Source organism: Telopea speciosissima, chromosome 7 (genome assembly GCF_018873765.1).
Source record: "Telopea speciosissima isolate NSW1024214 ecotype Mountain lineage chromosome 7, Tspe_v1, whole genome shotgun sequence".
Taxonomy (NCBI): domain Eukaryota; kingdom Viridiplantae; phylum Streptophyta; class Magnoliopsida; order Proteales; family Proteaceae; genus Telopea; species Telopea speciosissima.
The window spans coordinates 1,010,343-1,037,775 of record NC_057922.1 but is presented as its reverse complement, the minus strand read 5'-3'; the positions used below and the strand labels follow the sequence as shown (position 1 = coordinate 1,037,775).

Here is a 27,433-nt window from a genome sequence, read left to right as displayed (position 1 = left end):
TACAGAGGTTCTCTTCTAATGGAAGGTATAAAATACAGTAGCAAATATGTACAAAATATACAGCAATAAAGACTAAATCACCCCTCTTCTTTACAAGATGATCAGATTTTATCCTATCTTGAGCGTCAGGTCTCCTAAGTGGAACTGAATTGTAATGGGTCCCTGGTCCCTGTTCAGGTCTCCAAGATGATTAGATTTTATCCTATCTTAAAGTTATAAACATTTCTTTTCTTTATGCATGAACAGAGTAGGTACTAATGTTTCCCCAGATCCCATTTTAGGAATAGTAGCCAACCATATTCTACCTATTTGATCATGCCACAGATACTTCGAGAATCCACACAAGGATTCTGATTTCCTAAATGCACCATCCTTTCTTTGGCTCTAGGTGGTGAAAAAAACAGCAAGAATGAAATTTACAAAGCAATCTTTCTCTAGATTGCCCAGAAGTCACTCACTTGTTAGAACCTACTTGACAAAGCAGATTATGAACACATCATAGTACCAACCAAAAACTTACCAAATCACAAGATTCGATGTGGATGCCAACTTTAAAAAAAAACCAATCTTGGGTTTATAGAACATATTCAAACTCCTAAGGCATGATAGTTTGTAATGAATAAAAATAAGGATCAATAATTGAAGTAGAAGGGAGTTCAAACTCAGAATAAAATTTGATACTTAAACAAACACAAATTATAAATCCAAATGAATGATGCAAAGCCATGAACAAGTAATATAGAGAACTTATATTGTTAAAATATTTGAGGGGGTTGGGCCATAAATCTTCCTTATATTGTTCTATCGGAGAGTGTGATACAATTTATTTAGTTATTTGGGTTTACATCTTGGAAGCAGTGCTGCATTTTCTTTGTTCTTTTCTCTGCATAGTCTTTTTTTTTTTTGGGTAAATCTTTTTGATTCTTAGTCACAAGTATTTGATGCATCTGTAACTATTCTTAGAGGGTCTTTGTAAATGAGTTCATCATGGAGAATCATGTTTGTTGTGCAATTACCCATCAATAGGAATTAAATATTTCCCTGAATTTTGCTGAAATTTATGACAAGTAAATAGGACCGGCAGGAGGTGCCATGTGTAATTCATCAATTCAAAATGATCATCTCCTTGATTGACATTCTTGGAAGGCACGTTGTTGCAGCAACAACTTTTAAACTATGATAATTTACAAAATTGTCATTTCCCTTTAAGTTCAGAAGATCAAAAAGGCCAGCAACAAACCAAACCATACCATTGGATATATTGGACCCTGTTCAGGTCTCCAAGATTTTATCCTATCTTGAGCTTCATTCAGGTCTCCCAGGTGGAACTGAATTGTAATGGGTCCCTAGCCTCCTTTTGATGCACAAGGCCTTGTACAAGTTGAGATCTTCTGCACCTTCTACTTGCGGAGGTGGAACTGTTGATTTTGTCAATGGTTTCAGTGAAGAGGTACGTACGTACGTAAACCCCAAATTAATAGACTTAATTACTTATTAGCCATTAATTAATCTACAAATTAATTAATTAATTAATTAATGTGATTATTTTGTAGCACACTTTGTATTACGAAAATGTGGAAGAAAGGGAAGACGCTGGAACTCCACCAATCGTCCAGAAGATAAGAGCAGCACTTGCTTTCTGGGTGAAGGACTTCATTGGATACAATGTGATTGAAAACCAGGAGCATCTCTACATAAATGCAGCACTGAAGAGGCTCCTTCCCAACCCAAACATATTGGTGTTAGGGAATACGAGTGCACCCAGACAAGCTCTATACACTCTTTTGTGATTTACTCTTCTACGTACCACCAATAATTCTTCCTCTAATTATGATATGAAAACCCATGCACGATCAGAATTATAATGGAAGAGGTAGCAGCAGATCATCAGGTCTTTATATGTGGGCGGAATCAGGAAACAAGAGAGATAAACTTTTCCATGGGCCTTTCGTGGCAAAGCTCCTCAACGATCTCTTTGGCATCCAAGCTCGAGCTGGGTGCGCTTGTGCTGGACCCTACGGTCACCATCTACTTGGCGTCGATGAGACTCGTTCCCTAGCTTTTCGATCTGCTATCCAAAAGGTACGTGAATCCTTAACTTTGACCACTAACCCTTTGGAGCCTGATCGAATTGTCTACAAGAGAAGAGAAGTTAATTAATTGGTTTAACTAATGTTTCTAATTAATTAGCTTATATTATTAATTATATTGTACGTAACTAATTATTGTGTACGTAACGTATTTTGGTTTGGTACGTGTAGGGATACATTGGTGTAAGACCTGGGTGGACTACACTTAGCTTCCCTTACTACATGTCAAAAGAAGAGTTCGAGTTCATTCTAGCTGCATTGGAGTTCATTGCGGCATATGGTCAACGTTTCCTTCCACTGTACAGCTTCAATTGGAAGACTGGTAACTGGACCTTTCAGTCCAAAGCTTTCATGGAGAACATACTTGGGGAGGAATATTACGCACTTGATTCAAGAGCTGACTTTGGGATGAAAATTAAAAACAACAATATTATTGGATCAAGCAGCAGGCATGGTGATGGTGGTGGAGATGATGATGATGATGATCAGAGTGAGGATCACAAGAAGAAGAAGAAGAAGAAGAAGAAGAAGAAGAAGGGCGGCAATCATGAAGTACTTATTGGCAAATATACCAACTACTTGGAGACTGCTAAATATGTGGCAAGTTTCCTACCAAAGTTCCCTCCCCAGAGGAGGGTTCCAAAAGACATAGATACCAGCCTTGCTCATTTCAGGGTTTAATAGAATTAGCTCTCTCTTTCCCAACCTTAATCGCGCATCGATCTCCAAGTTAAGTATAGTGCTCTTTTGTGATGTGTTAAGAATCCTTAACACTAGTCTATAGAATAAGGAAGTATCTTGAAACAATTTCCATTTCTGATTTTCACTTATATTGTATTGTATTGTATTCCCCCCCCCCCCCCCCTTTTCACTCCAAATAACAACACTCAAATTCTTTGAATTAAGTGTCTTAAATTTATTATGGGAGATGGATTCGAATGAGTCATCCTCTGGCCGGACGTGCATATATGCATCCAGCCATGGACGCACCTTTAGAGTGGGAAACTTGTATTAATGAATACCTTGGTTAAAAGATAGAAGGGGAGTAAGGGAGGATTTGGCTCCTGTCCTGCAGTGGTGGGAGCTGGAGCGTCCAGCCCAGCTAAATGACAACAAAAACAGGGGTGGGGTGGTCATTTCACAGGTGGGTCTCACCTGGGCCCCACATGTGAAATGACCACCCCACCCCCTGTTTTTAGGTGGTTTCCATGGGCTGGACGCTCCAGCTCCCGCCACTGCAGGACAGGAGCCAAATCCAGTAAGGGACTTGGCCCTTGTGCAGACGTGGCAGGAGCTGCAGGTGGGATCCACCTATAAAATGACTACTTTACTCTTTTTTTGCTATCGTTTAGTGGTGTTGCACCTGTGCAGCTCGTGCCAGAGCTGCGAAGGATCTTTAGGGCCTTCTCTCTTGAAAAAGATCCTGTCAAACCGGACAGCGTGCAGTCATGTGCAGCACTTGAGTAAGGCGGTGCGCATTGACCGCCTTACCCCTGCTCGGGCAAGGCGTTTGGGCAAGGGTAAGGCGGTAAATGTGCACCGCCTCATCTCAAGTGCTGCACATGTAGCACTGCTGCCTGGATTGACAGGAGCCAAGTCATTCTCTCTAGCTTTTCTTTATTTTACTACTTTATTCTGTCAAGTCAGCATAAATCGGTTTAATAGTTTGTAACGGTTCAAAACCAATGGTTAAATGGTTTAACATCAAATCAAATCATTGATTAAAATGGTTGTAGTTTCCAAACTAAAATCGAACCATTTATTAAATGTTTTAATGGTTTTGATTCAAACATTTTTGTTAAACTGCTTCAATTTAATTTTAACGGCCTTAACCATAAGTCAGTGTGACGCTCGTGATCGGTCCATAGAACTTGACCATGAATGTTAGTGGTATTGTTTTACCAATTAACTTCCACTTTAAATTTTGTTTTGGATTGTGATGCACTATCACTCGATTCAAAATTGATACTATCACTCATAAAAAAAAACAAAAAATAAAGATACCACCACCACAACGGTATATCAAGGTGAATTGTGATGGAAGTTTCTATCAAGGAACAAACAACCGTGGTCTTGGATTTATTTTTAGGAATTTTGTTGGAGCGTCTCTCCATGTTGTCTCTATGCCAAATTCTTTCACATCTGTCCTTGTTGGTGAAACCATGTCTATTCGCTCGGCATTGTTAAAAGGTATTTATAAAGGATATGAGCTTTTGCTAATGGAGACGGATCATAGGGATTTGGTGTCTTATCTCCAACGTGAGTTATGTTACCCACATTTAGAAGTAAAACCTATAGTGGATGATATACTCCATTTGTCGTCCTATTTTATTTCTTGTTCGTTTTCATTTGTTCCAAGAGAGATTAATAGTGTAGCTAACTCCCTGGCAAAGAAGGCGTTATTAATAACGTGCACAACAGTCTGCCCAAATTCCAATCCATGGATCCAGGAGTTATTTTCAACTTTGTCCATGTGTAATCTTAATAAAGTTTCCTCATGTTACTACTAAAAAAAAATGTTAGTGGTCATGTGTATGGCTGGAATCCTCATTTGTAAGGTAAGGTTAAGGACTTTATTATAAAACCTTAATCCTTATCCAGCTGAACGAGATTATGGACTCATTTGTTTTGGGAAATTTTCTTAGATCCATTATATAATAACGGAATTTACAAGATAGGTAGGTTTCAAATTTCTTTTACATCCACTAGTTTCTATTTTAAAAAAAGTTACATAATCCGTAAAGTTTGTTAGTACTCATGCCACGCAAGAATAAAATAAAAGCAAACATTCAAATTTGCCCCAACCTCATTTAACTGTTTTAAAAATTAACTCTTATTACCCTCTCCCAAAAATATATAAACGTATTAAAAAAAATAAAATATAACAAAAAAAGAGGATGGTTCACCCACCATCCTAGGGTTCACAAACCCCCCCTAGGGTTTTAGTATGTTCCAAAATACCATCCCGATACCTAGTGATGTCAATCGGTAGGTTCGGTCCGGGTTCAGGCCAATTTTTTTCAGTTTCGGTGTGGCTTTTAGGGAATTCAAAACCGAAACTGAACCAATAAGAAATTTTCGGTCTTGTGTCGTTTCAATTTATGATAACGAGTTGATAGCAGTTTGGATTTTGTTCGGTATCGGGTTTTTTTAAACGGGTTGGGTTCGGTTTGTGTCTATTTTCTACTCTTGCCCTTTTCAACTACATAAAATATTTTACTAGCCCCACACTTAAAAAGGAGATCAATGGAAGAAGCATTGTTACAAATCAATTTCCCTATTTTCATAACCTCATACTCATTGATTTGTAACAATTCCCCTTACAAGTTACAACCATAAATTTGCTCACTAATATTGAAATCAAGTCAATTATTCATAACCTTATACTCATTATTTTTTTACCGGTTTCATTTGGTTCGGTTTTTTATTTGTTATTGGTCGGTCCGATGCGATCCGGTTTTCAACTGGTCCCGTCATACCCCAAGTCCAAAAAGTCCAATAAGGATCGGTTTGGTTCGGTTTGGTCTGGTTTTTTCCTGGTCGGTTTTGATCAATTTTAACGGTTCGGGCTAAGTTTTGACATCCTTACCGACACCTATTCCCGCCTTCTCCATGTTGGCCAAACAACGGTCCAGGGATCAAACCATGGTTCCCTAGGGAGACCAAGATATTTATCCTTAGGGTTTTGCACGCCCTGGGTTAGCCCATGGTGTCCCATGGGTGCCCCATTTTAATTTTTAGGGCTTCCCATGGTTGCCCAAGGGAACCCTGGTGCATCCCTGTTAGGGTTTCTCCTTCCCTCATGTGTCCCATAAAATTTATTATCACAGTAGGGACGAAGAAACTCATCCCTAGTCCATCACATGGCAAGGGGGATCCATCCCTAACTCGAATGCGCAGCGGAAAAGGTCGATTCGAGTTTTTTTCGCATCCCATAAACATTAATAATCAATGAACAGAAGGAATTAATAAAGAACTGCTAACTTGGTGAGCCTCAAGTGTTGCTCCTCCAATAGACAGTGGTTCTTCCTCCAGCGACCGCTCCAAGCAAACAGATCTAAACCTCCAATGCTGCTACCAAGGTTCTACACGCCAGTCCCAGATGCCCTCAAACTCCTCAGTACAGATCTAGGGTTTCACAAACCCTAACTCTCAAACACAGGTGAGAGAAGCAAGAAGAAGAAGAGAGATCACAAGAGGGAGAGAGAGAAACCAAAAATGCAGGAGAGAGAGTGTCTGCTCCAAAAACGTGGAGAGCTGCTCTCTTCTGCGTTTTATGGTCCCTTATTTATAATAATAGGGTTTAATTAAATCCTATATAGATTTAATAGAGCCCTAGTGAGAGTCCTCTCTCTCTCTCTCAATCGCGATTCTGTTTAAACTCAAAGTCTTCACAAGGTGAAGAAGCAGAATCTAATAGGAAAGTATTAATTAGATTATTTATTTAATTATTAATGGATAATTACAATTAACACCAAATCCATTAATTAAATAAAGAACCAATTAAATTAGCAAATTCCAAATAACTCCCTATATGATAACAATTTATCATATACAACCTCCCCCCCACTAATCAACACCATCATTATGGAATCTAGGGCATGTACACATGTACTGCCAAACCCCAATCCATAGTACATGTCCATATAAGAGCGTCTGTGCATCCGATAGGGTCCCGCAAAACTCGATAAAACACTTTATTTGAAATAACTATAAATAATATATCATTTTATGTAAAATAAATTTTGCAAAACCATTTCCAAACGCATCGGATCCAGTTCGATCCAACCATGCACGAAATCAGTATCTTGGTGTTCCCCAATCGGGCAGTGGTGACCGTGTTGGATAACTCCTTCACTCACAAAGTGTTCATGCATTCCCAGAACACCGACTTTGACTCGCTTGAGTCTCAGTCATTGATGAACCAAAGAATGCGATCACACTTTATAGTGACAGGGTTCCCTCAGGTACAGGGTGTCGGTGACACATGTCTATCCCTTCCTACATCTGGCAGTAATACATGAGGGAATCGACAAAGTAAATTCTTTGCCAATGCACACATCAAACATGTGAGCACTCGCATTCGTACCCTGACATCACATGTCTAGGCATACCCAATGTGACGATCATATGATAAGGGTGCCCAGCCCAAACCCTAGTCGTGACTATTATTTTAAGTATAACTTACGGACACATAATGCTCAAAAAGTTTATATCACATGTGACAATATCAAACTAAAATGTATAAATGTTCAATACAAAGGTGAACCGGATTGAACCGGATCGAACCGGGTTTGATGGACACACACTTGTCCAACACTCCAACCCCATGGTGAGATCTCATTCAGCATGGATAGAAGAAAACTCGGTAAAAAATAAAATAAAAAACAAGAGTGAGAGAGAAACAATAATAATAAAATAGATAAAGAAAATTGCTCCACTTTCTTCCTATTTTCCCATCGCAATTTAAAACAGATTTTTGTGACAATTTTGGAAGTTTACTTCTATTTTAATCTTGTGTGGCATTAGTACTAACCAACTTCGAAGATTGAGTAAATCTTTACAAAATGGTGAGTCATGGATGTAAAACAAATTTGAAACTTACCTATCTTGTAATTTTCGTTTTTATGTAGTAGTTCTAAAATTTGTTTTTATTTTTCTTCAAAACAAAAAAAACGAAAAGAAAGAAGACTCCTCTGTTATCCTAGAATGGACTCATATTTGACTGACCGAATAGAATTGTATCCATGCCCTAGTCTTCTAGGTCATAATCTCGATTACCTAAGGATTCGGTAACTGTGGGATCTTAAATTGACGGGTACCGATTAGGCCTGGCCAGTTTCCCGACCGGCTCAGACCCCCTATCTTCATCCCTGTTCAACTCTTTTTATCTGGGATCAGAATGAAGGAGGAAAAAAAATAAAAATAAAAATAAAAACTGAAATTGAGGCGAAGTAGCATTAATCGCGTCTGGGTCCAATGCAAGCTTTCCTCTGTGTGTAGAACGTCTTTATCTTTTTACCATGAGTGAAGCCGTCGCTCCATAACTACACCGAGTGTTCCCCATCTTCGTCTTCGTATATGCAAAGACGGTATCGGAGTGGAATCTAATTAGGGTTATCTGCTTTGAATATGCGACGGGTTTGTCAGGTGAATTCACATCTGACACTCGCATTCTTTACTGTGTTATATGTTTTAGGGTTTCTCAATTGACGAATCCAAACTCGCTCGATTTGTCTTGAAGCTTATCAAGTTCGATATTTTTGGTTTTTGATTGGATTTACTGGAAGTATATAAGAGGGGTCGAAGCTGAGATCTTGCCCATAGAGCAGAAGAACACAGAGTAGAAGTTTCTGCTATAATGCCTCGCAGGAGAGTCGACGATGAACTCGACCCTGAAGAAGAGGAGGAAGAAGAAGAAGAACTTGAAGACAAAGAAGACGACGACGACGGTGGTCATGTCAAGAAGCGTCGGAGATCCGATTTCATTGATGATGCAGCCGTTGAAGACGATGACGAGGAAGAAGAAGATGATGAAGATGACGACTTTGTTGATCATCGTGGTGGTCGCAAGCGCAGGAAGGCTGGGACCGAATTTTTCGACATTGAAGCCGCTGTTGATGAGGACGAAGAAGAGGAGGAGGATGCTGAAGAAGACGGTATGTTATTTGCGTTTTCACTTTATGTGATTTATCTTACTTGGTTTTACTATTCCTTTTTCTTTTTCTCCCCCTCAATTAAGGTTTCCTGAATGTTTAGAACTGATTCTTCAGTTTGTTGAAGCATGCTTTCAGCAATTTCTTGGGAAATCCAGGAGATTGTTAGTTCATCCATCATTGTGCTTGAATTGGAGGTTTAGAAATTTGAAACTTGTCTCATGCGCAATGCCTAGCTGTTTCAATCCTGACTTCAATCTCAATCGAGTTATTAAGTTTTTGCGAGTGATAGAGCTACCTGCACCGATTGATCCTTTTGAGACGCCTTATATCTCCTTAGTGTCCACAGACAGTATGCATTAGAATATTTGGAACTTTTTATTGGGATTCTGTATGTCGCGTTTGATTTCATGCAGTTTTTCAAATAATGGCTTAGGCTCTTTCCAGGGTATTGGGAATGACTGGTGTAGGATGAATGGGTTGGAATAGTTAAGGGAGACTAAGAAATCTTTTATGTTCTCCTTGAGTTTCTGATGTCAATGAATAAGAGTGTTTACAGCTTCTTAAGAAGGCTTTTATGTGCTAAAGTGAGATTCAGTGGAACTAGCTGAAACTGCTTATTGTTAGCCGCTTCTGAAGTATTTCTTAGCATCTTGTTAAGTCTCGAGTTAAAGAGGTACATAAGTTTTTTTTTTTTTTTTTTTTGGGGGGGGGGGGGTTTAAAGTGGCATAATTGATGTTATGAGTGAGGATTTTCAAGCTCTCATTAGTTCATTTGAATTTAGCTGGTATTCACTGAGAATTTCTCTCTATTTCTATTTGTCTAGGCATTGATTCTTTAGCAGTCATTTGATTTCATCTGAGGACCCTGAATGGCCGGTACATGATGTGTAATTTGGAATGGTAAGGAGGGCTTGAGAAAATTGCCTAGGTCCTACTTTAGCTTATGAGTCCTAGGTTATAGTTTCATTAGCGAACCTTTCTATTTAAAAGCAAAATCTAGTCTCTCAGTTGCAGAAGGGAATAGTGCACATGTTACTCTTCTGGTACTCTATTGGAGAGGTTCATGGTGGTTGGCTGTGAATTTTCACTTTTCAACTGGTCTGCAGCCTCTTCTTTTGAAGTTTAAATGCTTTCCAATGTTTTCTAATTTAGGGCGTAATGATGCATTTTTCTCGACTGATAGGTGTAGATAACACTCCATTGTAAAGAAAACTTTCTTCCTAATTTATATGGGGCATAGTTATTGAGGACGGTCGACCACTAAATTTTGTGGATGGGTATACTTCTATGACCCCTGCCTGCTTGTCAAGTTTCAGCTGAGTCGGAGTTTTCCAAGTGGCGAAGTAAAGCTTTGAAAACCTGGGGACTAAAAGGCTGCATGGACATAAAATTAGAACTGCTGAAAAATAGTAGGATTTGTTTACATACATGGGTGGTATTCGGTTGAATTTGAGTGTGAAATTGACTTGTGTGCAATCCATCAGGTTTACAACTAATCCAACAGTCTAATGTAGAGCTGAAACATGAAAAACCTAACCCCAGGCAGGATCTTCCTGAAAAAAGTTTAATGCTGGTTTGGTCTTCAAAACTGGGCAACAATTGATGAACTTGTAGCAGATATTCCTAAATTGACCATCTGTTCATTTGAACAGTGGTTTGGGGGGCCATGTGGCAGGTGGTGGAGATTGAATGCAAATTGAAGACCCAATTGCCAATGCGTGGCCGACTCCTACGGCTGTTTTAGATAGGTTTTTTAGTAGGATATTATTCCGTTATTTGATGTAATTAGAGTTAGAGATAATTGAGGATTATTTTCTTTATTTATCTACTCAGATTTGGTGGGCCCATGACAACTTGCGTGGAGTACTTTGAATCCAAGAAGGTTGCTGCCTTGCGTGAAGTTGTAGAAGTTTATTATTTTAGTTATTTTCTTTTTCCATGTAATGGTTAATAGGGTAGTTTCCATTTAGGAATAGGAGTTTTATTTCAGTTAGCTAAAACCAACTGTCCACTCCACGTGACTCAAAATGGTGCATTATCTTGAAAAGCTTATCATGACAGACCATCTCAATTAGCTCTTTCCAATTTTTATACCTTTATTTTTTATTTTGTTTAAAAAATAAGAAACGAAGGGTCCAAGTTTCCTCCCCACAAATTTTATCTTTGTTTTATGAATAGTAACAGTTGTTTTAAGATTAGAGAAGAGAAAAGGAACAAGCAGGAGAAGCTGACGATCATTCCCAGTAGATAGTTATTTAATAGTATGAGGCCATGAGTTTTACTTAGTGGTACTAATGTAAGACTAGATTAGGGTTAACCTAGCCCCAAATGAACCCACAAATCAAAGTAGCAACAGGGGACAGAATTAGAAAGTAATCAAATCTGAGCAAATCAGCTGCGGGAATGGGCTCCAAATCTGATTGAAGGCTAGCCTTGGTGGGGTGAATATGTGCTCCAAGTTTGGTCCAATTCAAAGGTCAGAAGTGGAGATCTGAGTTGGTCTTGAAAATTGAAGGTAAAACTCAGAATTAGAAGGTAAGTGCTGTAGAACAATCCAGCCAGTAAGGCAGCAATAGAGGCTGAAACTTGGATCAAGTAGAGGCCCTGGTGGGTGTGTTTTGTGCTCCAAAACTCAACTGATTTCGATGGCAGGTTGAGGAGATATTCAAGTCTGGAATCTGATGGAGAAACAGGGCAGGAACAGCAGAGCCGCAGGTGTCCTTTAGCCTCATTTGATTGTTTTGCAACAGCAGCAGCCTTTGGAGAATTGGAGATTGATTAGAGCCTTCAAGAGTCTTCACAGCACTTACAGCAGTCTCAGGGAAAGCAGCAGGTTAAGGGAATCGAGTGGAGTAAGAAGAGAAGACAGGAGAAGAAGGGGAAAGGGATAATTAGATTCGGCTCTCACCAGCCAGGCTCTCTCAGCCCTTCATGGGTTTCGGCCCTCACCAGCCAGGCTCCCTGCCCTTCATCCTCACTATGGGATAAGAAACTTGCTTAAAGCAATACTCAATCATTCACTAAACCGTGTGGAGCCTCTATGGGCTGTTACATATAAATAGACTCAAGGGGATGAGTAAAAATAGAAGGAAATAAAATAGCAGTCTCTTATATGGCTGAGACTTGCTTTACAAGTATTAAGCTGAATTAGAAATTAACGGAAATAGACAGCCTACTTGACTAAGTTACTAAAACAGAAAATAGAAACAAAATAACTATTAAAATAGAAACTAAACTAACTCTCCCCATGCATAGACAAAATTGACATTCTTCACACGATCTGGTCTTGGGCCCCACACGATCTTCTAGTAGCATTCATACCAAGGCAATATAGGGGCTGTGACACTGTTCACCTGAACAGTGTTTTGGCCTCTTTTTCTTCATGTTTTGTCCTACATCAGGTACCTTGTATTTATTTTCATGGAGTCAGCTCAAGTCACCAATATTTTAGCTCCACAAAAGTAAGTACATGGTCGCAGTAATTCACTGTGGTGAAACTGTGAAAGTGAAGTCTGCAGTGAATATTCTTTTCTCCTGCTTGAAGTCAGTCTGCTGATGTGGTTCTTTTTTAACATTTCTCTTCTATACTTTTCCCCCCTATTGCTATACTGCGCTTGTAATACTGTTTATTTTTGGTAGATAACATAAAATTCTATTGAAATATGAAAAAGAGTACAGAAGCCCAATTAATAATTTTTACAATACCCAAGAAAGCACTACATAGGGGCCTAAACAATGAGTAGGAGCGTACCCCATGCACGAGGCTTCCGCCACTGCAGGGTGTGGGGAGGGTAATAATGTACACAGCCTTAATCCCCGGTTCGTGGAGAGGTGTTTTCCCGACTTGAACCTGCAACCACTAGGTCGCAATGGAGCAACCTTACCATTGCGCCGAGGTCTGCCCTTATATGGCCAACTACAGTAGCAAAAACTCCCCATCAGTCCATCCCAACCTGTAGACACCTTCTCTGGCCAATTAGTCCTAGACACTGTTGGCTGATCTGGGTCTGCAAATGAAAGAGCAGTTCAAGTGTGAAGCTATGGATCTGATTATGATGTGCCTTATTCTATGTGCAAACCTCCAGGTGCATGGATATATTGTATTTGGCTTGTGCTACCTGCAACTCTCTATAGTGCATGGCGATTTGTTTGATTCATGCATGTTACTGCTTTAAGTCTGAATGGACTTCTCTAACTCTTAATACTGCTAGTTACTTTAGGTTCTGATACCTCTTGCATTACAACTCACAAATTTGGCATTGACCTGCATTTTTTATGTGTTGCTGATGGATTCAAGGACTTTAATGCAGATTTTATAGTAGATGGCGGGGCTGAGTTACCTGATGAAGAAGAAGTGAGGAGGATACATCGTCGTCCTTTGCCCACAGAGGAGGACCAAGAAGAAGATTATGAAGCTCTTGAGAGAAGTATTCAAGCAAGGTATGCTAGATCTAGTGATAATGATTATGATGAGGAGGCCACAGATGTTGAACAACAGGCTCTTCTGCCATCAGTCAAGGATCCAAAACTTTGGATGATAAAGTGTGCGGTATGATGGTTTTCCATCATTTATTCATTTATTTATGTTTTCTTGTTATATTCTTCTGCTAACACCTTGTTTGCTTATAACAGATTGGTCATGAGAGAGAGGCAGCTGTCTGCCTGATGCAGAAGTACATTGATAAAGGATCTGAATTGCAGATTAGGTCTGCAATTGCCCTTGATCATCTTAAAAACTACATATATGTGGAAGCAGACAAAGAAGCCCATGTTAGAGAGGTATTTTGACTGCATGTTTATCATATCTACTTAAGAGAATCTTGTTTGTTCTTGCTTAATCCTTCTGCTTCAGGCTTGCAAGGGTCTGCGCAATCTATATGCTCAAAAAGTAATGCTTGTTCCAATAAAAGAAATGACTGATGTACTCTCAGTTGAAAGCAAAGCTGTAGACCTATCTAGAGATGCTTGGGTGCGGATGAAGATTGGAACGTATAAAGGAGACCTTGCAAAAGTATTGGCTTTCTTCTCTTTCATCTCTCTGAAGTTGTTGCATATTTTATTTTCATTATTTTCTGCTAATCTCAAATTTTATGTGCTTTAGGTTGTGGATGTGGACAATGTGCGGCAGAGAGTGACAGTGAAGCTAATACCAAGGATTGATTTACAGGCTCTTGCTAATAAATTGGTATTTTTTATTTGTTTTTAATTCCTCATGAATAATAAGTTTGTGCCACCCCACCTCCCCCCCCCCCCCCCCAAAAAAAAAATAATAATAATAAGTTTGTGCCTTTCAAAAAAGAAAATCCTTTCCCCCTCGAGTGCATGGCTTATTTGGTTCAGGATTTGAGTTCTATGTTTCCTCTGCATATGACTTTATGGTCTAGAGAAAACTAACAAGGTGATTGTAGGCAAAAGAGGTGTTTCTCAGTTTCTGTGTCTCTCTTTCCATTGTATATTTTTTACTTTCATTCAATATAAATAATTTATTTTACTGTTGACAAAGATGATGGTTCATTTTTTCGTCTGATACTCAAGTCTTGAGTAACAATAATTCCAATTTCTTGTTCTTTCAGGAAGGTAGGGAAGTCGTGAAGAAGAAGGCATTTGTACCTCCTCCACGTTTCATAAATATAGAGGAGGCAAGGTAGAGTTGGCTTATTGTTACTTTCTCGTGAGCATCGTCACTTTCTTCATAGTTTCTGTTTCTTGCTAGTTGCTAACCTCAGTTCCTTTTTGTGCTTGACGATTCAGGGAGATGCATATCCGTGTTGAGCGTAGGCGGGATCCAGTCACTGGTGATTACTTTGAGAATATTGAGGGCATGATGTTTAAAGATGGTTTTCTGTATAAAACAGTATCGATGAAATCTATTAGCTCGCAGAACATTCAACCAACTTTTGATGAACTAGAGAAATTTCAGAAGCCAGGGGAAGATGGAGACGGCGACATGAGTAGTTTGTCTACTTTATTTGCAAACAGAAAGAAAGGTCATTTCATGAAGGGTGATGCAGTTATTGTGGTGAAGGGAGATTTGAAAAATTTGATGGGTTGGGTTGAGAAAGTAGATGAAGAAAATGTTCATATTAGACCGAAAATGAAGGGCTTGCCGGTAACTATGTGAATCAATTTATTTTTGCTTGCAGTCCATGTGAAAGGCCCATAGATATGCATACAACATGTGTCATTGAAAAAATATGACCTGTAAAATGTTTCAATCCTGCAGACAACTCTTGCTGTAAATGAGAAAGAACTTTGCAAGTACTTCAAACCAGGGGATCATGTAAAAGTCGTTTCTGGTGCTCAGGAAGGTGCAACTGGTATGGTTGTTAAGGTTGATGGCCATGTCCTTTACATTGTTTCTGATACAACCAAAGAAGATGTAAGTGCTGCTTTGCAGCTTCAAAAAAAAAAAAAATCAAATGCTGAACTTGGGGAGTAGTTTCTTATTGTGGTAACTTTCTGTGTCTTGTGATCAGATCCGTGTATTTGCGGACAATGTTGTGGAGAGTTCTGAAGTAACTGCTGGTGTTACCAAAATTGGGGACTATGAGTTACATGATCTTGTGCTGCTCGAGTATGTGCAGATTTTGCATCATATTCTTTGCATAGATATCTCATGAATAATTCTTTTGTTGCTTATTTTTTTATTTAATTTGGTGCAGTAATATGAGCTTTGGTGTAATTATTCGTGTAGAAAGTGAAGCTTTCCAGGTAAAAACTAAGATGCTGTTTTATAGTGAGGAGGGTTGACGGAACTTTCCCTGCACCCAAATAAGGGGGGGGGGATCAGATCTCAATTGTTTTCTTCTTTTTCAGGTGCTTAAGGGCATTCCAGAGAGACCTGAGGTTGTTCTTGTTAAGTTAAGAGAGATTAAAAGCAAAATTGAAAGGAAATCTAATGCTCAAGATCGCTCTAAGAACACCGTGTCTGTGAAAGATGTTGTAAAGATTGTGGAGGGTCCTTGCAAAGTGAGTTCCTGTTCTCTTACTTCAGTTCTCTTTTTACTTGTTACCTTGATTGGTACTTAACCTTTTTTTTTAATCATCATTCTTAGGGAAAGCAAGGTCCTGTGGAACACATATGTAGAGGAATTTTATTCATTTATGACCGCCATCACCTCGAGCATGCTGGTTATATTTGTGCTAAGTCTCAGTCTTGTGTAGTTGTTGGTGGGTCTCGTTCTACTGGTGATAAAAATGTAATTTCTTAAGCTATGCCATTTCCAGTTCTTCAGCCAATTAGTATGCTTCTTTTGTCTTCGATGGTAGTATGTTTGTTTCAGCTAATTCCAAGATGAATGCTTTGCAGGGTGATTACTTGCCTAGATTTCCTGGTCTCAGAGCCTCACCTCATGTCACCCAGTCCCCAAAAAGACCACCTAGAGGACCTCCAGTTGACTGTACGGTTTGAACATATATCTGTATGCTTATGGATCCATCCATCTATTTTTTAGAGATGGATGGACCACCTAGATTACTGCATTGTAGATTCTGTTAGTCAGTTGATCAAACTCCAAACTTAAATATGATATAGGCTCCAACTATTGGAATTTATATGTCCTTAGATATGGCCATTTTTGGAGCGAGTATATTTATGTTTTGTGCAACTTCTACAAACTGTGGTGCAGCTGGAGGAAGACACAGAGGTGGAAGAGGTCATGATTCTTTGGTTGGTAGTACTATAAAAATTCGACTGGGCCCCTTCAAGGGATACCGTGGGCGTGTTGTAGATGTCAAGGGTCAATCAGTCCGGGTTGAATTGGAGTCCCAAATGAAGGTTGTCACAGGCAAGTGTCATTTGTGTAACGAAGTGCTGCATATATCTCATTGTATATGTGTTTTTAGTTACTCAATTTTCCATTATGGAGAATGATTTCTGTTATTTGTGCAGTTAACCGTAATCAGATTTCTGATACTGCGGCTGTTGCAACCCCCTTCCGGTAAATAATCTAATTTTACTTGTGTCTTTTATGTGTTGGATGGGAAAATAAGTTTTTCTAATGTGTTCCTATTTTTCTAGTGAAACATCTCGGTATGGCCTGGGAAGTGAGACACCCATGCATCCATCACGAACTCCACTACATCCATATATGACTCCTATGAGAGATCCAGGAGGTATGTTACCTTGAGAACCTACTACTTTTCCTCGTTCAAGTCATCTATGAACCTTCAACCTATGACTCTATGAGTAATGTTGGCTGGTATTTAACTATATTTTTGTACCGTCGAATATTTTGTTCAGCAACACCAATTCATGATGGCATGCGAACGCCCATGAGGGATCGAGCTTGGAATCCTTATGCACCAATGAGTCCAGCAAGGTTTGTCTTTGAACTATTTCTAGGTTTAATCTGGTCATTGAATCAATTAAACTTTGATGAATAACTAATTGAAATTTATTTCTTTTCTTTCAGTCATTCTTTTCCCTTCCTGTCTATTAATAACAAAAAACTGATTCTTCTGATGTACAAAATAAAAATTCCAATGGCTTTTGCTACTATGACCTTCCCAACCATGAAGTATTTGGGTGCTTATATATTTTGTTTGGGAAAATAATGTACACACTACTGGTAGTACACATCCTCTCACACTCTCTGAGTCTCTCTCGGTCTCTCCCCCCTGACCATGTGGGCCCCATGTATACAAATTAGGGGTGTCAATTCCAGGCCCGGCCCAGCCCGTTTACTAAACGTGTCGGGCTTCTGCCCGACACATTTAGTAATTGGGCGGTCCCAGTGTGCGGCTCTAGCCCGTCGGGCTCCCGACCGGACCGACCGAATACAGGCCCGACCTAGTCCGCCCTGTTACAGCCCAACCCTTTAACTTGTAAACTTAACCTCCCCTTCCCTCTCCCGATCTCTTATGGGTGCCTGTCAATATTTACCTGTGGGATTTGTGTTGCAAATGAAAACTAAGTTCTTTATGATTTAAACATGTACTAAATAAGAAAGAATCACAGTGAGCAGCTCACTTATGAGTACCTTATCAACTTTGTTTTGGAAGTGCCCTGATATTTTTTTTTTCACTGGGTTTAGTGGACTGGAATTTTTACAAACTTTTAATCCATTGTGATGTAGCCTAGGTGAAATAAATCTCACTTAGGACCAGGTTCTGTTTTAGGGTTGGCCGAATGGGCAGTTTAGGGTAACTAGGGCAAAATTAGGGTTAGGAATGGGAGATTGAGTTAGGGTTTTATTGGGTAATGGTCTGCAGAATTTTAGCAGTCTATTAGAATAGGTTTTAATGAGGTTTGAATAAGAAATAGAAATTCAGAAATATTAGGGTTAGGGTTTTGGGTTTTCAGATTTAGGATCTAAGCTGAAACTAGGGTTTAGGAGCAGATTTAGGGGCTGGGCTTTAGGTCGAGTTTTCCTAGCAGGGAGGGGGTGGTTCGGCTGGAATTTGGTGGGGGTTTTGATGGCTGGTTAGGTCTAGGCAGATTTTAGGGTTTCTGGGTTTTTATGTTGAGGGAGGGATTTAGGGTTTGTAGTGGATAGGTGAGGCTGCAACTGAGATCGAGTGGGAGGGTTACTGTGATGGACCTGTGGTTAGGTTTTGAGTGTAATCTGATGAGGGAATAGGGCTGTGATGAATGTAGATGAAGCTAGGGTTTGGGGAAGTCGATTAGGTTAGATGGAAGTAAGAAGAAGAGATGATAAAGTTGCAGGAAATTGTAACTCTTACTGGAATTGCAGAATTTCAGCAGCAGCAACCTTGAAGAACTTGAAGGAAGAAGAAGACAAACCTCCCGATCTGCAAGATGCAAGGAGTCGCCGGATTACTCCAGCCCTAGCCCTTGATATTACTCACAAGGGGTCTTGATATGACACACAAGACAGAGAAGCAGCAGCAGTCATGGCGGCAGCAGCAAGAAGAAACAAAATTTCAAACATAATAGGTGGGGGAGCCTCCCACGATTCTACTATTTATAATAATAAAGGGGGGCCAAAAGGCCTTACAAATAATCAATCTAAAGCAATCCTAATCAGATTAGGAGTTGGGATTCCTAATTTGAATCCTAATTATAAAACATAGAATAGACTTATACTCTAAATAGGAGTATAAGTGTAAACAACTAAAACAAATAAAATAAAATACTAATCCCTCTAAAATCGTGGAGGGGAACTAAGAAGATAAACCATGAAAAAGACTGTTTTAACCCTAGGCTAAAAGAACAAACAAATAAAAAGGCTCCAACGAAAAATCAAAGAACAGCCAAATTAATCATGGTTTTGGCTTCTGCATCACATTGGGTGGGTTCTTGTTATGGAGGACTTACCAGAATCCATAAGATTACAAACTTAATTCATGAAAGACCCATTTAGCTAGATTTTGAATTCAGATAAGGAAGAACAGTTACAATCGGCTAGAATAACTTTATCCAAATAACCCACACAGAAATACTTGGAAGGTGACCCATCCATGTTAACTTTGGTCTTTTATTTCTACAAGAACAGATTAATAATCTCATCATATATACAATTGAATAAGTAGATGATCTGAGGAAATAAACAGTAAGAATCAGATGTTGGTGGAGAGAGAGAGAGAGAGTAGATTTGGAAAGGAATGAAATCGGGCGTCACACTACTCGGAAATGGCTGCACCGTTTAAAGCCAGTCCGAATGTAGCTTGAGACCCGACCTAGCCTGACCAGGCCTGGCCCGATGACTTAAACGGGCAATCATGGTGCAGGCTTTAAGCACCGTGAGGCCCAGCTAGGCCCTACCGGTTGACACCCCTAATACAAATCATGAGGAACTCCCTCCAGTGCGCCCATTGGTTGGGCATGGGAGATGTCAATACGTGCAGCCGGCATGTAGATCCCTCCCCCATTTTGTTTTTATAAATTTTTCTTTATGATAATTTCCAACTCGAGTTGCATGTTTCAAATCTATGGAAAGCTGATTGTGTCTCGACTTTGTATGAGAGCTGTCTGGTGGAAGTATACTTCTCTTACTTGTATCAAAATAGCAACTAAGCATTTATAGTAAAATTTTTTGCATGTTTTGCATTATCCTTAATATGTGGTATTCCAAACACCTAAGGGATTAGGGTTATAAAACCTCATGTAATCCTGGATCGTAGGGATTAGAGACTCAAAATTGAAACCAGAATTTAGCAACTTCCCAAATAGTACCCTTGATTTAGAGACTCATAAAATGGAAAGTTGCCAATATTAGTAACTGTCAAAATATCAACTAACAGATTTAGGAGGTAGAAAATAGAAACTGAAATTAAAATTAGAAACAAGGGCAGAATTAGAAATTAATTGAAATGGCAATCAAGATTTAGTAACTAATTGGAAATAGCAAGTCAATCTTGATTTACTAACTAGGGAGGACAGAAATTGCAATCAGAATTAGAAACTAGTAGAAAAATAGAAAGTAATGGTAGAAGTAGCTGTAACAGCATCGGATAAGCAATGAATGCCATAACAACTTGATGGGAGAAGATGCCAACATCAACCATGGTTTGAGGTATCGGTATCGGTATCGGATCGGCTGTATTGGTAACGGCACTGAAATAGCAACTGAATCAGAATTAGAAACTAGTTGAAAATAGAAAGTTATGGTAGAAGTAGTGTTGTAGCAGCATCGGATAAACAATGAACTGCCATAACAACTTGTGAGCGATGGGAGAAGATGCCAATATCAACTGTGGTTTGAGGTGCAAGTCCAACTAGATTTACTAACTAGGGAGGACAGAAATAGCAAGTGAATCAGAATTAGAAACTAGTAGAAAGTAATGGTAGAAGTAGTGCTGTAACAGCGTTACAGCATTGGATAAGCAATGAACTGCCACAAGAACTTGTGATCGATGGGAGAAGATGCCAATATCAACCATGATTTGAGGTATAGATCGGCCGTATTGGATAATCCGTATCAGTATCGGCATAGGCCGATCCTGTATCAGTGGAACAGTATGGACCAGGGGTTAACTGTAAAAAACCCCTATTTTTTTGGAAAATTAGGGGCAAAACTGTCCGATACAGGCTGATCCGTGCTGATCCTTATTGGTATCGTATTGGTTTCTGGGATGGCCGATACCTGATCCGATACCGTGCTCTCAATCCATGATGTCAATGCTTGAACCTGATCCAAAATTTTGATTGAAGGAAGAAGGATGTGAACTAGACTTCCCGCCTATTACTTGACTAACATCTCACCAGTCTAACTTGGCATCCCATTAAGGTTGCATTGCATCTCACAGCATATCACAACAAAAAGCTATAGTGGTTGTCAAAATCGTTTTGGTAGTATAACTAATGCAGAATTATCACCAAACTGGGCTTCTTTTATTAGGAATAAGTCTAGGGTTAGGATATATATATGTTGGGCCTTTGATCCCAAGGGTTTTCTATGTAATAGGCCACTTTAATGAGCCTAAACTAGGGGTATATAGGTTGCATACGGGATTAGCCCAATTCTTAGTTTATTTTTATGTTTTTGAATTGAACCGGTTCAAATTGGTTGCACCCAATTGGTTCAATTTAAGTGATCATGTGACTTGGTTAAGTGGTCATGTGACAACTTAAGTGGTCATGTGATGTAAGTTGGGCTGGATTAGGATTCTATAAGTCCAGCCATGTTTTGAGTCTATTTCCTTTAGTATTTTAGTTTCCTAGTCAGTTTAAGTTACCTAATAGGTCAAGGATTGAGTTAGACCTTTCCTTTTTAGAGTAGGAGTCTATTTTTGAGTCTTTTATATGAGGTTCTAAGGGGGGCAAACATTGAATACGAATTTTAATTAATAAAAACTCAGCTTTATGCTTGCTGCCTTTGTTGCTGCTGTTGCTCTTTGAGAGTGTTGCATCCTTGTGGGTTTATCAAGGTGGAAAGGGTAGGTCGACTCCTTGCATCGTGAAGATCGGGAGGTTTCTTCAAGTTCCCAAGATGCTGCCATTGATCTCTTCAATCCAGTAAGTTTGAATCTAAGTTTACTTAAACCTTCTTCTTCTCATCGTCCAGCCCCCCAGCCTTTCCCTTCATTAGGCCTAATCCATACCCCCCCTTCATCCACTAAACCCTAACCTCCATTAAACCTGCAACCACCCCATTCGATCCTTAGCTTAAATTCTAAGCAACCCACATCCAGCCATCAGACCAGCCCCAAACTCCCATCGAACATCCCTCTCATCCGTCCCTACACTCGATCCAAGTTTCAGCCCGAAACTCCCACTCTAACCCCTTCATCTCCTTGCTCCATTGAAACCCAAACCCAAAACCCTAAAATTCAATTCTACCCAATATTGCAGAATTTCAAAACTCATCCAAACCCTAACTTTTTTATACCATATTAATCCCCTAGATCTGCCCATTAATACCCTATAAACCCCTTTCCCAATATCCAACCCTAACCTTAGTTTTGCCCTAAATTAGTAAACCCTAACCCAATCGGCCAGCCTTTGTGTGTGACCCCATTACCCTAGCTCCGAGTGGGATTACTCCTACCTAGGACTACATTAATAACCCCCCTACTCCTTTATTAAAAACTTTGCATGCTTACAAGAAAATAATTACTCGTCATGCACAAGCGAGAGAGTTGTAGAGAAAACAAAGTAGAAATCTTTTAGGCTGCTACAAATTAGAAACTAACTACATAATCCCATATACGACATAAATCCCTAATAGTTGGGCTTATAAAATTGTTCCATTCAAATAGAGAACTCAAAAATACTAAGCCCATGGCCCATATTACCCAATGGACACTCAATATTAAACATAGTAGTCCATTCTTGGTCCAATTTGATGGCTTGGTTTGCTGCTGGCCACCTTGTTCTTTTGAACTGCATCATTTCCGAACTTGCTAGTTGAAAAAAAAAAAATTAGAAGGTTCCATGCTTTTTTTTTTCTCCTGGTCTTCTTTTTCTTTCTTTTTGGTTTTCACATGCCGGCTTGGATGTTATTGTTCATTATCTAATGACTATTCAGAGAATGTAGAATGCATGTTCATGAGTGCACCTTAATGCTTCGAGTTGCATTAAGCACTCTGATTCTGAATGAGTCAATGAATATGCAATAAATGTCCAGGTTGATGTTACGGTAGGTTATAACCTTCTAATTGATGCATCAAAGAACATACTTCTCGACTGTAGCTTAGGATTGAGAATAGGCTATGCCTTGAAAACTATGGTTATGAAGATGGCATAATAATAACTGCTTGGTTATTTTGTATCAAAATGTCACAGACAACACCATCTCGTAGTTTCTCATGGATCTTACAGCTGCAGTACAGATGTGTAGTACTTCAGTTATCCATTTTGAACTAAAAGGGTTATTATGTTGGTGGTTGCAAATGCATGGTTTTTGTAGTAATTTAGTTTATAATCAGGACCTCCCCCTGAGGCTCTCATGGGCCGTCTCCTCCTCTGCCTTCTTCTCCTTCAACATTCTCCAATCTCCATATATGTATGGATATGCATTGTCTAAATCTCATGTATATTCACTAGCCAGGAGAGGAAACTAGTATGCTTTAGGTTTTTGTAATTTGGATTTGATTTAAGAAGTTGATTATAATATGCCCCCTTGGAATTTTGATGAAACAAACCAGGGATAATTGGGAGGACGGAAATCCTGCTTCCTGGGGAACCAGTCCACAGTATCAGGTCAGTATGTTTCCCTCTTTGCCCTTAGATCCACGATATATTTAATGTAGCTTGATTTGTGTTATTTTGTTTTCAATATTTGATTTTAATTTATAACTGCTCTTCCTCAGCCAGGAAGTCCTCCTCGTCGGCCTTATGAAGCACCAACTCCTGGTTCAGGTTGGGCCAACACTCCTGGTGGTAATTATAGTGAAGCTGGAACCCCAAGGGAAAGCAGCCCAGCATATGGTAGTTAAATAAAAATATTGACTCAGAATTGTCAATGTATTTTAATTAGTTCCACTTGTATCTGATAATCTCTTCTTCCTTCCAGCAAGTGCTCCGAGCCCTTACTTGCCCTCAACTCCTGGTGGGCAGCCAATGACTCCAAGTTCTGCATCATACTTACCTGGCACTCCCGGAGGGCAACCAATGACTCCTGGAAGTGGTGGTCTGGATATTATGTCTCCAACAGTAGGTCTGAGTTCCATCCCTTTAATTTTTTCCCCTGAAAATTGGATTAAATTTATGATTCTAAATACAACTAAGATTTTCTTGACCAGTACCTTTTGACCCTTTTAAAAAAGGTAGAAGGAAAAGGATCTTTTTGTACTAATAAAACGAAAAAATTAACTTTAGATTTTCTTGGTTGAGACTAGGTCTACTGATGCCTGGTTAGGCTTTAGGTTGGCTCAACTCAAATCGAGTGTGCCTGATAACTTGCTAGATCACTCTCAGCACCCTGGAATTCTCATTATGATGCAGGGCATACATCTTAGCCTCACGCTAGCCATAAGCTTGTTAGAGAAGGATATTCTAACATATTTTTCATTGGTTCAAATCCCATCATATAGTTTTGTCTTCTATATTTTTAGCTGTTCGTATATATATCTTTTTCTCCAATTTGAAATTGATGTTTATTCATCACCCCCTCCAAAAAAAGTAGTGGTGGATTACCACTCTTTGAGAAAATGAGTGTTTTATTATAGTCAATCAGGTGTGGTTTTTTTATCCTGTTCTTTTTCTTTGCGGTGGGGGGGGGTGTTTGGGCTTCGGGTACCTGGGTTATGGAATTTCTGTCCTGTGAGCCCTAAAGTAACACATGGTAAAATAGTACGTGGAAATCTAGCATATTTTCCTATATGCAGTTTTGACTAGACAAGTACATTTACCCCCATTTAATCCATAGGAAATGAAAATTTGATCCTACAGTTTGTCATGCCACAATATTGCTGACTGAAATGCTTCATAGTGTTTTAGGTTTTTCAGAGAGTGGATGTGTATAATATAGGCCCTTCCAGCTTTGTATTGCTCTTTCCTATGGGAATTTTAGTTCCTTATGTGGAAATTTGTGGATTTTGATGCTAATATAAAGATTTTGGAAGCACCATTGTTGCTTGCCTGCATTTATTGCCATCAAGAAAGAAGCATGGGAATGAGCCATAGTTGTCAAGGCATCTAGGTGACCCAAGTTGTTGGAAGGGGCCTGACACAAGGTGACCAGCAAGGCGCCCCCCTTGCGACACCTTGACAACTATGGTGGACTGAGCATTAAACAGGCGTAGATGTTACATGAACATCTGAAAGCACGAATAAAGCTTTCATGTGGACTAGTACAAAAGAGTATTACCTCTATTGTGAACCTTTTGAATGGTGCAAAAAGGGCTACTTTGTGATGTTAAGGTGATGGACAGTTTCCTATTATATGGAATGTTTTATCCCAACTCTAGGGAAATTTGGCTGGTAATGTATGCATATTGCATGCTGAGGCTCTTAGATGAATTACATGTCCAGTTGTTCAGAATTGGAATTCGAGCAGACTGAGGTACTTGAAAGTTTTTGCATGGACTTGATCAGGATCCCATTCTTTTGGTGAAATGATCAGGCTTCAAGTTTGAGTTAGATTTTCCATTTTTGCTTAGTAACTGTTAGAGAAGCACTGTTAAAAATTAAAAGGAGGATGGTGCATAAAAAAAGTACTCTATGCTGAAGCAACTAAAGAAAATATAATGGAGAATAATGTGAAGCTCTAATGAAACAATGGGACCTTTGGGGTATACTGAGGAGTGCCCATTCTTATCAATAAACAGTCTGTTTTTCTTTTGGTCCCCCTCTTTGCATCTTGGGCATCCCTTGTTGCTGTTAAAGACTTAAAGTATTGACTTCAGGATATTTAATCTTATATGTTGTAATTATTCCTATGAGATTACAAAAAGTAATAAATGAATTCATGAAGTACAAACAGTGTGGTACATTTGTCTAAATTCATGAAGCTCTAGTGAAGCAAGGGGATCTTTGGGGTATACTGAGGAGTGCCCATTCTTTTCAATAAGGAATTTTTCTTTTGAGATCACAAAAAGTGATACATAAATTCATGTACAAACAGTATGGTGCAATTGTCTGAAATTGGAACCAACTCATTGATCTTTGAGGGTGGAAAATCCGATGTATCACACATTGGTCACACAGTTAACAAGCCACGTATAGGACTAGTTAACATAGTTTACAAGCTACACATAGGACTAGTTAATTAACATACAATTCTAGTAATATAATGTTTCCTCAGGAATGCATAATCGATGTTCTGTTCTGTGAGGTTTGATCTGTGTTGTGTGTGTGCCTTTCCGGAGCTACTGTCAGATGTAAGGATTTTGTGGTGACACAGCTTGATTCGTTTTCTTACTATTCCCAGTATAACAATTCATTGAATTTCAGGTGGTGAGGGTGAAGGGCCGTGGTTCCTGCCTGATGTGTTGGTCAATGTTAGAAAGTCAGGAGAGGATGCTGCCATTGGGGTTGTACATGAAGTGCTTCCGGTATGATTGTGTATAAATTTTTAGTAGTAACTGTGCTATTATCTTCTTTATGATATTGTATTATAACTACTTGAGTTTGTTTGGGTTGGAATACTCGAAAGATGGTTTGATTATCAAAACATTAGTTTTCCACTGATACTCCTACTTTCTTTGTTTTTTGGTCATGGTCAGGATGGTTCTTGCAAGGTCGCCCTTGGATCGACTGGTAATGGAGAGATGGTCACTGCTCTTCCAAATGAAATGGAGATGGTGGTGCCTAGGAAATCAGATAAGATAAAGATCATGAGTGGTGCCCAACGTGGTGCTACTGGGAAGCTGATAGGTATTGATGGTACTGATGGGATAGTCAAAGTGGATGATACTCTCGATGTTAAGATTTTGGATATGGTCATTTTGGCCAAGTTAGCGCGATCTTAACATTTAATAATTTATTGTTTAAAGCAGTGGGGGAGAGGAGAGAAAAAGCAAAAAAATGAAGATGAATGTATCATATAATTTTTTTGGGCACCTGTGTGTGTGTTTTAGAGGAGGGGGGGGGGGGTTGTTGGTCAATCTAGATCATTCCTTAGATATATGAGTATATGATCCTTCAATTGGACTGAAGGGTTGTTTTGACTTCATACAATTGTAGCGGGAGTTAGTGATGAATATCATCTGCCCAAGAATCTAATCATATGGTTACTATCACATTGGATGAAGAGATCCTCTCTTCACCTTGGGTGGCCAATAATTCTTGCTTTTATTTATTATTTGGGAGAAAGAATGCCATTCGGTTGTGCAGTGCGAGCCACTCCTGTGCTCAGACACGGCCGCATGTAATGGCCGGCACACCCCCTGGAAAGATGGAAATGACCAGGGGTGTGCGGCCATTTTACATGCCCTTGTATCTGGAGAAGGGGGCGTCATGCATTGCACAATTGGGTGGCGTTCCCTTTCCCTTAGTATTTTTTCGGTTTAGAAAATTTGTATTGTATACAGTGATGAAATTCATCTGCCCAAGAGTCCAATCTCTACTATTGTAAAAAGGTAAAGTTCACCCCTTGGTCCACTAAGCCCAAAGGTCAAATGCTGTAGTATCCCTTTAGTTCCACACAGCATGAGAGTGTGTGGGAAAAATACCACAATCAGAGCAATGCCCCAACCCTAATATAGTATTTTAGTATTCGGTTTAGAAAATTTGTATTGTATACAGTGATGAAATTCATCTGCCCAAGAGTCCAATCTCTACTATTGTAAATAGGTAAATTTCACCCTTTGATCCACCAAGCCCAAAGGTCAAATGCT

The 27,433-nt window shown here is 39.3% G+C and overlaps 3 protein-coding genes across 3 annotated transcripts; all 3 read left to right on the top strand.

Annotated features, from left to right (window-relative positions):
- Nucleotides 1–1,350: 1,350 nt before the first annotated feature.
- On the top strand, nucleotides 1,351–1,797 carry LOC122667161 (probable cysteine desulfurase). The gene is made up of 2 exons (XM_043863380.1): nucleotides 1,351–1,450; nucleotides 1,554–1,797. Exons 1-2 carry the CDS (start codon nucleotides 1,361–1,363, stop codon nucleotides 1,788–1,790), a joined length of 327 nt encoding a protein of 108 aa, XP_043719315.1. The 5' UTR covers nucleotides 1,351–1,360; the 3' UTR covers nucleotides 1,791–1,797.
- A 48-nt stretch (nucleotides 1,798–1,845) lies between these two features.
- On the top strand, nucleotides 1,846–2,771 carry LOC122667272. Its single transcript, XM_043863525.1, has 2 exons — nucleotides 1,846–2,082; nucleotides 2,262–2,771. Exons 1-2 carry the CDS (start codon nucleotides 1,846–1,848, stop codon nucleotides 2,769–2,771), a joined length of 747 nt encoding a protein of 248 aa, XP_043719460.1.
- A 5,563-nt stretch (nucleotides 2,772–8,334) lies between these two features.
- On the top strand, nucleotides 8,335–26,592 carry LOC122667159 (putative transcription elongation factor SPT5 homolog 1). Its single transcript, XM_043863376.1, has 22 exons — nucleotides 8,335–8,749; nucleotides 13,060–13,298; nucleotides 13,382–13,528; nucleotides 13,602–13,760; nucleotides 13,851–13,934; nucleotides 14,323–14,393; nucleotides 14,501–14,858; nucleotides 14,973–15,128; nucleotides 15,226–15,323; nucleotides 15,412–15,460; nucleotides 15,566–15,718; nucleotides 15,805–15,948; nucleotides 16,059–16,149; nucleotides 16,378–16,536; nucleotides 16,641–16,689; nucleotides 16,770–16,864; nucleotides 16,992–17,070; nucleotides 23,300–23,354; nucleotides 23,465–23,582; nucleotides 23,668–23,811; nucleotides 26,049–26,149; nucleotides 26,321–26,592. The coding sequence occupies exons 1-22, from the start codon at nucleotides 8,452–8,454 to the stop codon at nucleotides 26,564–26,566; spliced, it is 3,093 nt and encodes a 1,030-aa protein (XP_043719311.1). The 5' UTR covers nucleotides 8,335–8,451; the 3' UTR covers nucleotides 26,567–26,592.
- Nucleotides 26,593–27,433: the final 841 nt, after the last annotated feature.

Bases quoted from the DNA above. Each gene is read 5' to 3' on its own strand.
- LOC122667161 (XM_043863380.1), top strand. From the start codon at position 1,361: ATGCACAAGGCCTTGTACAAGTTGAGATCTTCTGCACCTTCTACTTGC. The intron at 1,451-1,553 runs GTACGTACGTAC...ATTATTTTGTAG, and splicing joins TCAATGGTTTCAGTGAAGAG to CACACTTTGTATTACGAAAA.
- LOC122667159 (XM_043863376.1), top strand. From the start codon at position 8,452: ATGCCTCGCAGGAGAGTCGACGATGAACTCGACCCTGAAGAAGAGGAG. The intron at 16,537-16,640 runs GCAAGTGTCATT...TTATTTGTGCAG, and splicing joins CCAAATGAAGGTTGTCACAG to TTAACCGTAATCAGATTTCT. The intron at 23,583-23,667 runs GTAGTTAAATAA...TCTTCCTTCCAG, and splicing joins GGAAAGCAGCCCAGCATATG to CAAGTGCTCCGAGCCCTTAC.
- LOC122667272 (XM_043863525.1), top strand. From the start codon at position 1,846: ATGCACGATCAGAATTATAATGGAAGAGGTAGCAGCAGATCATCAGGT. The intron at 2,083-2,261 runs GTACGTGAATCC...TGGTACGTGTAG, and splicing joins TTCGATCTGCTATCCAAAAG to GGATACATTGGTGTAAGACC.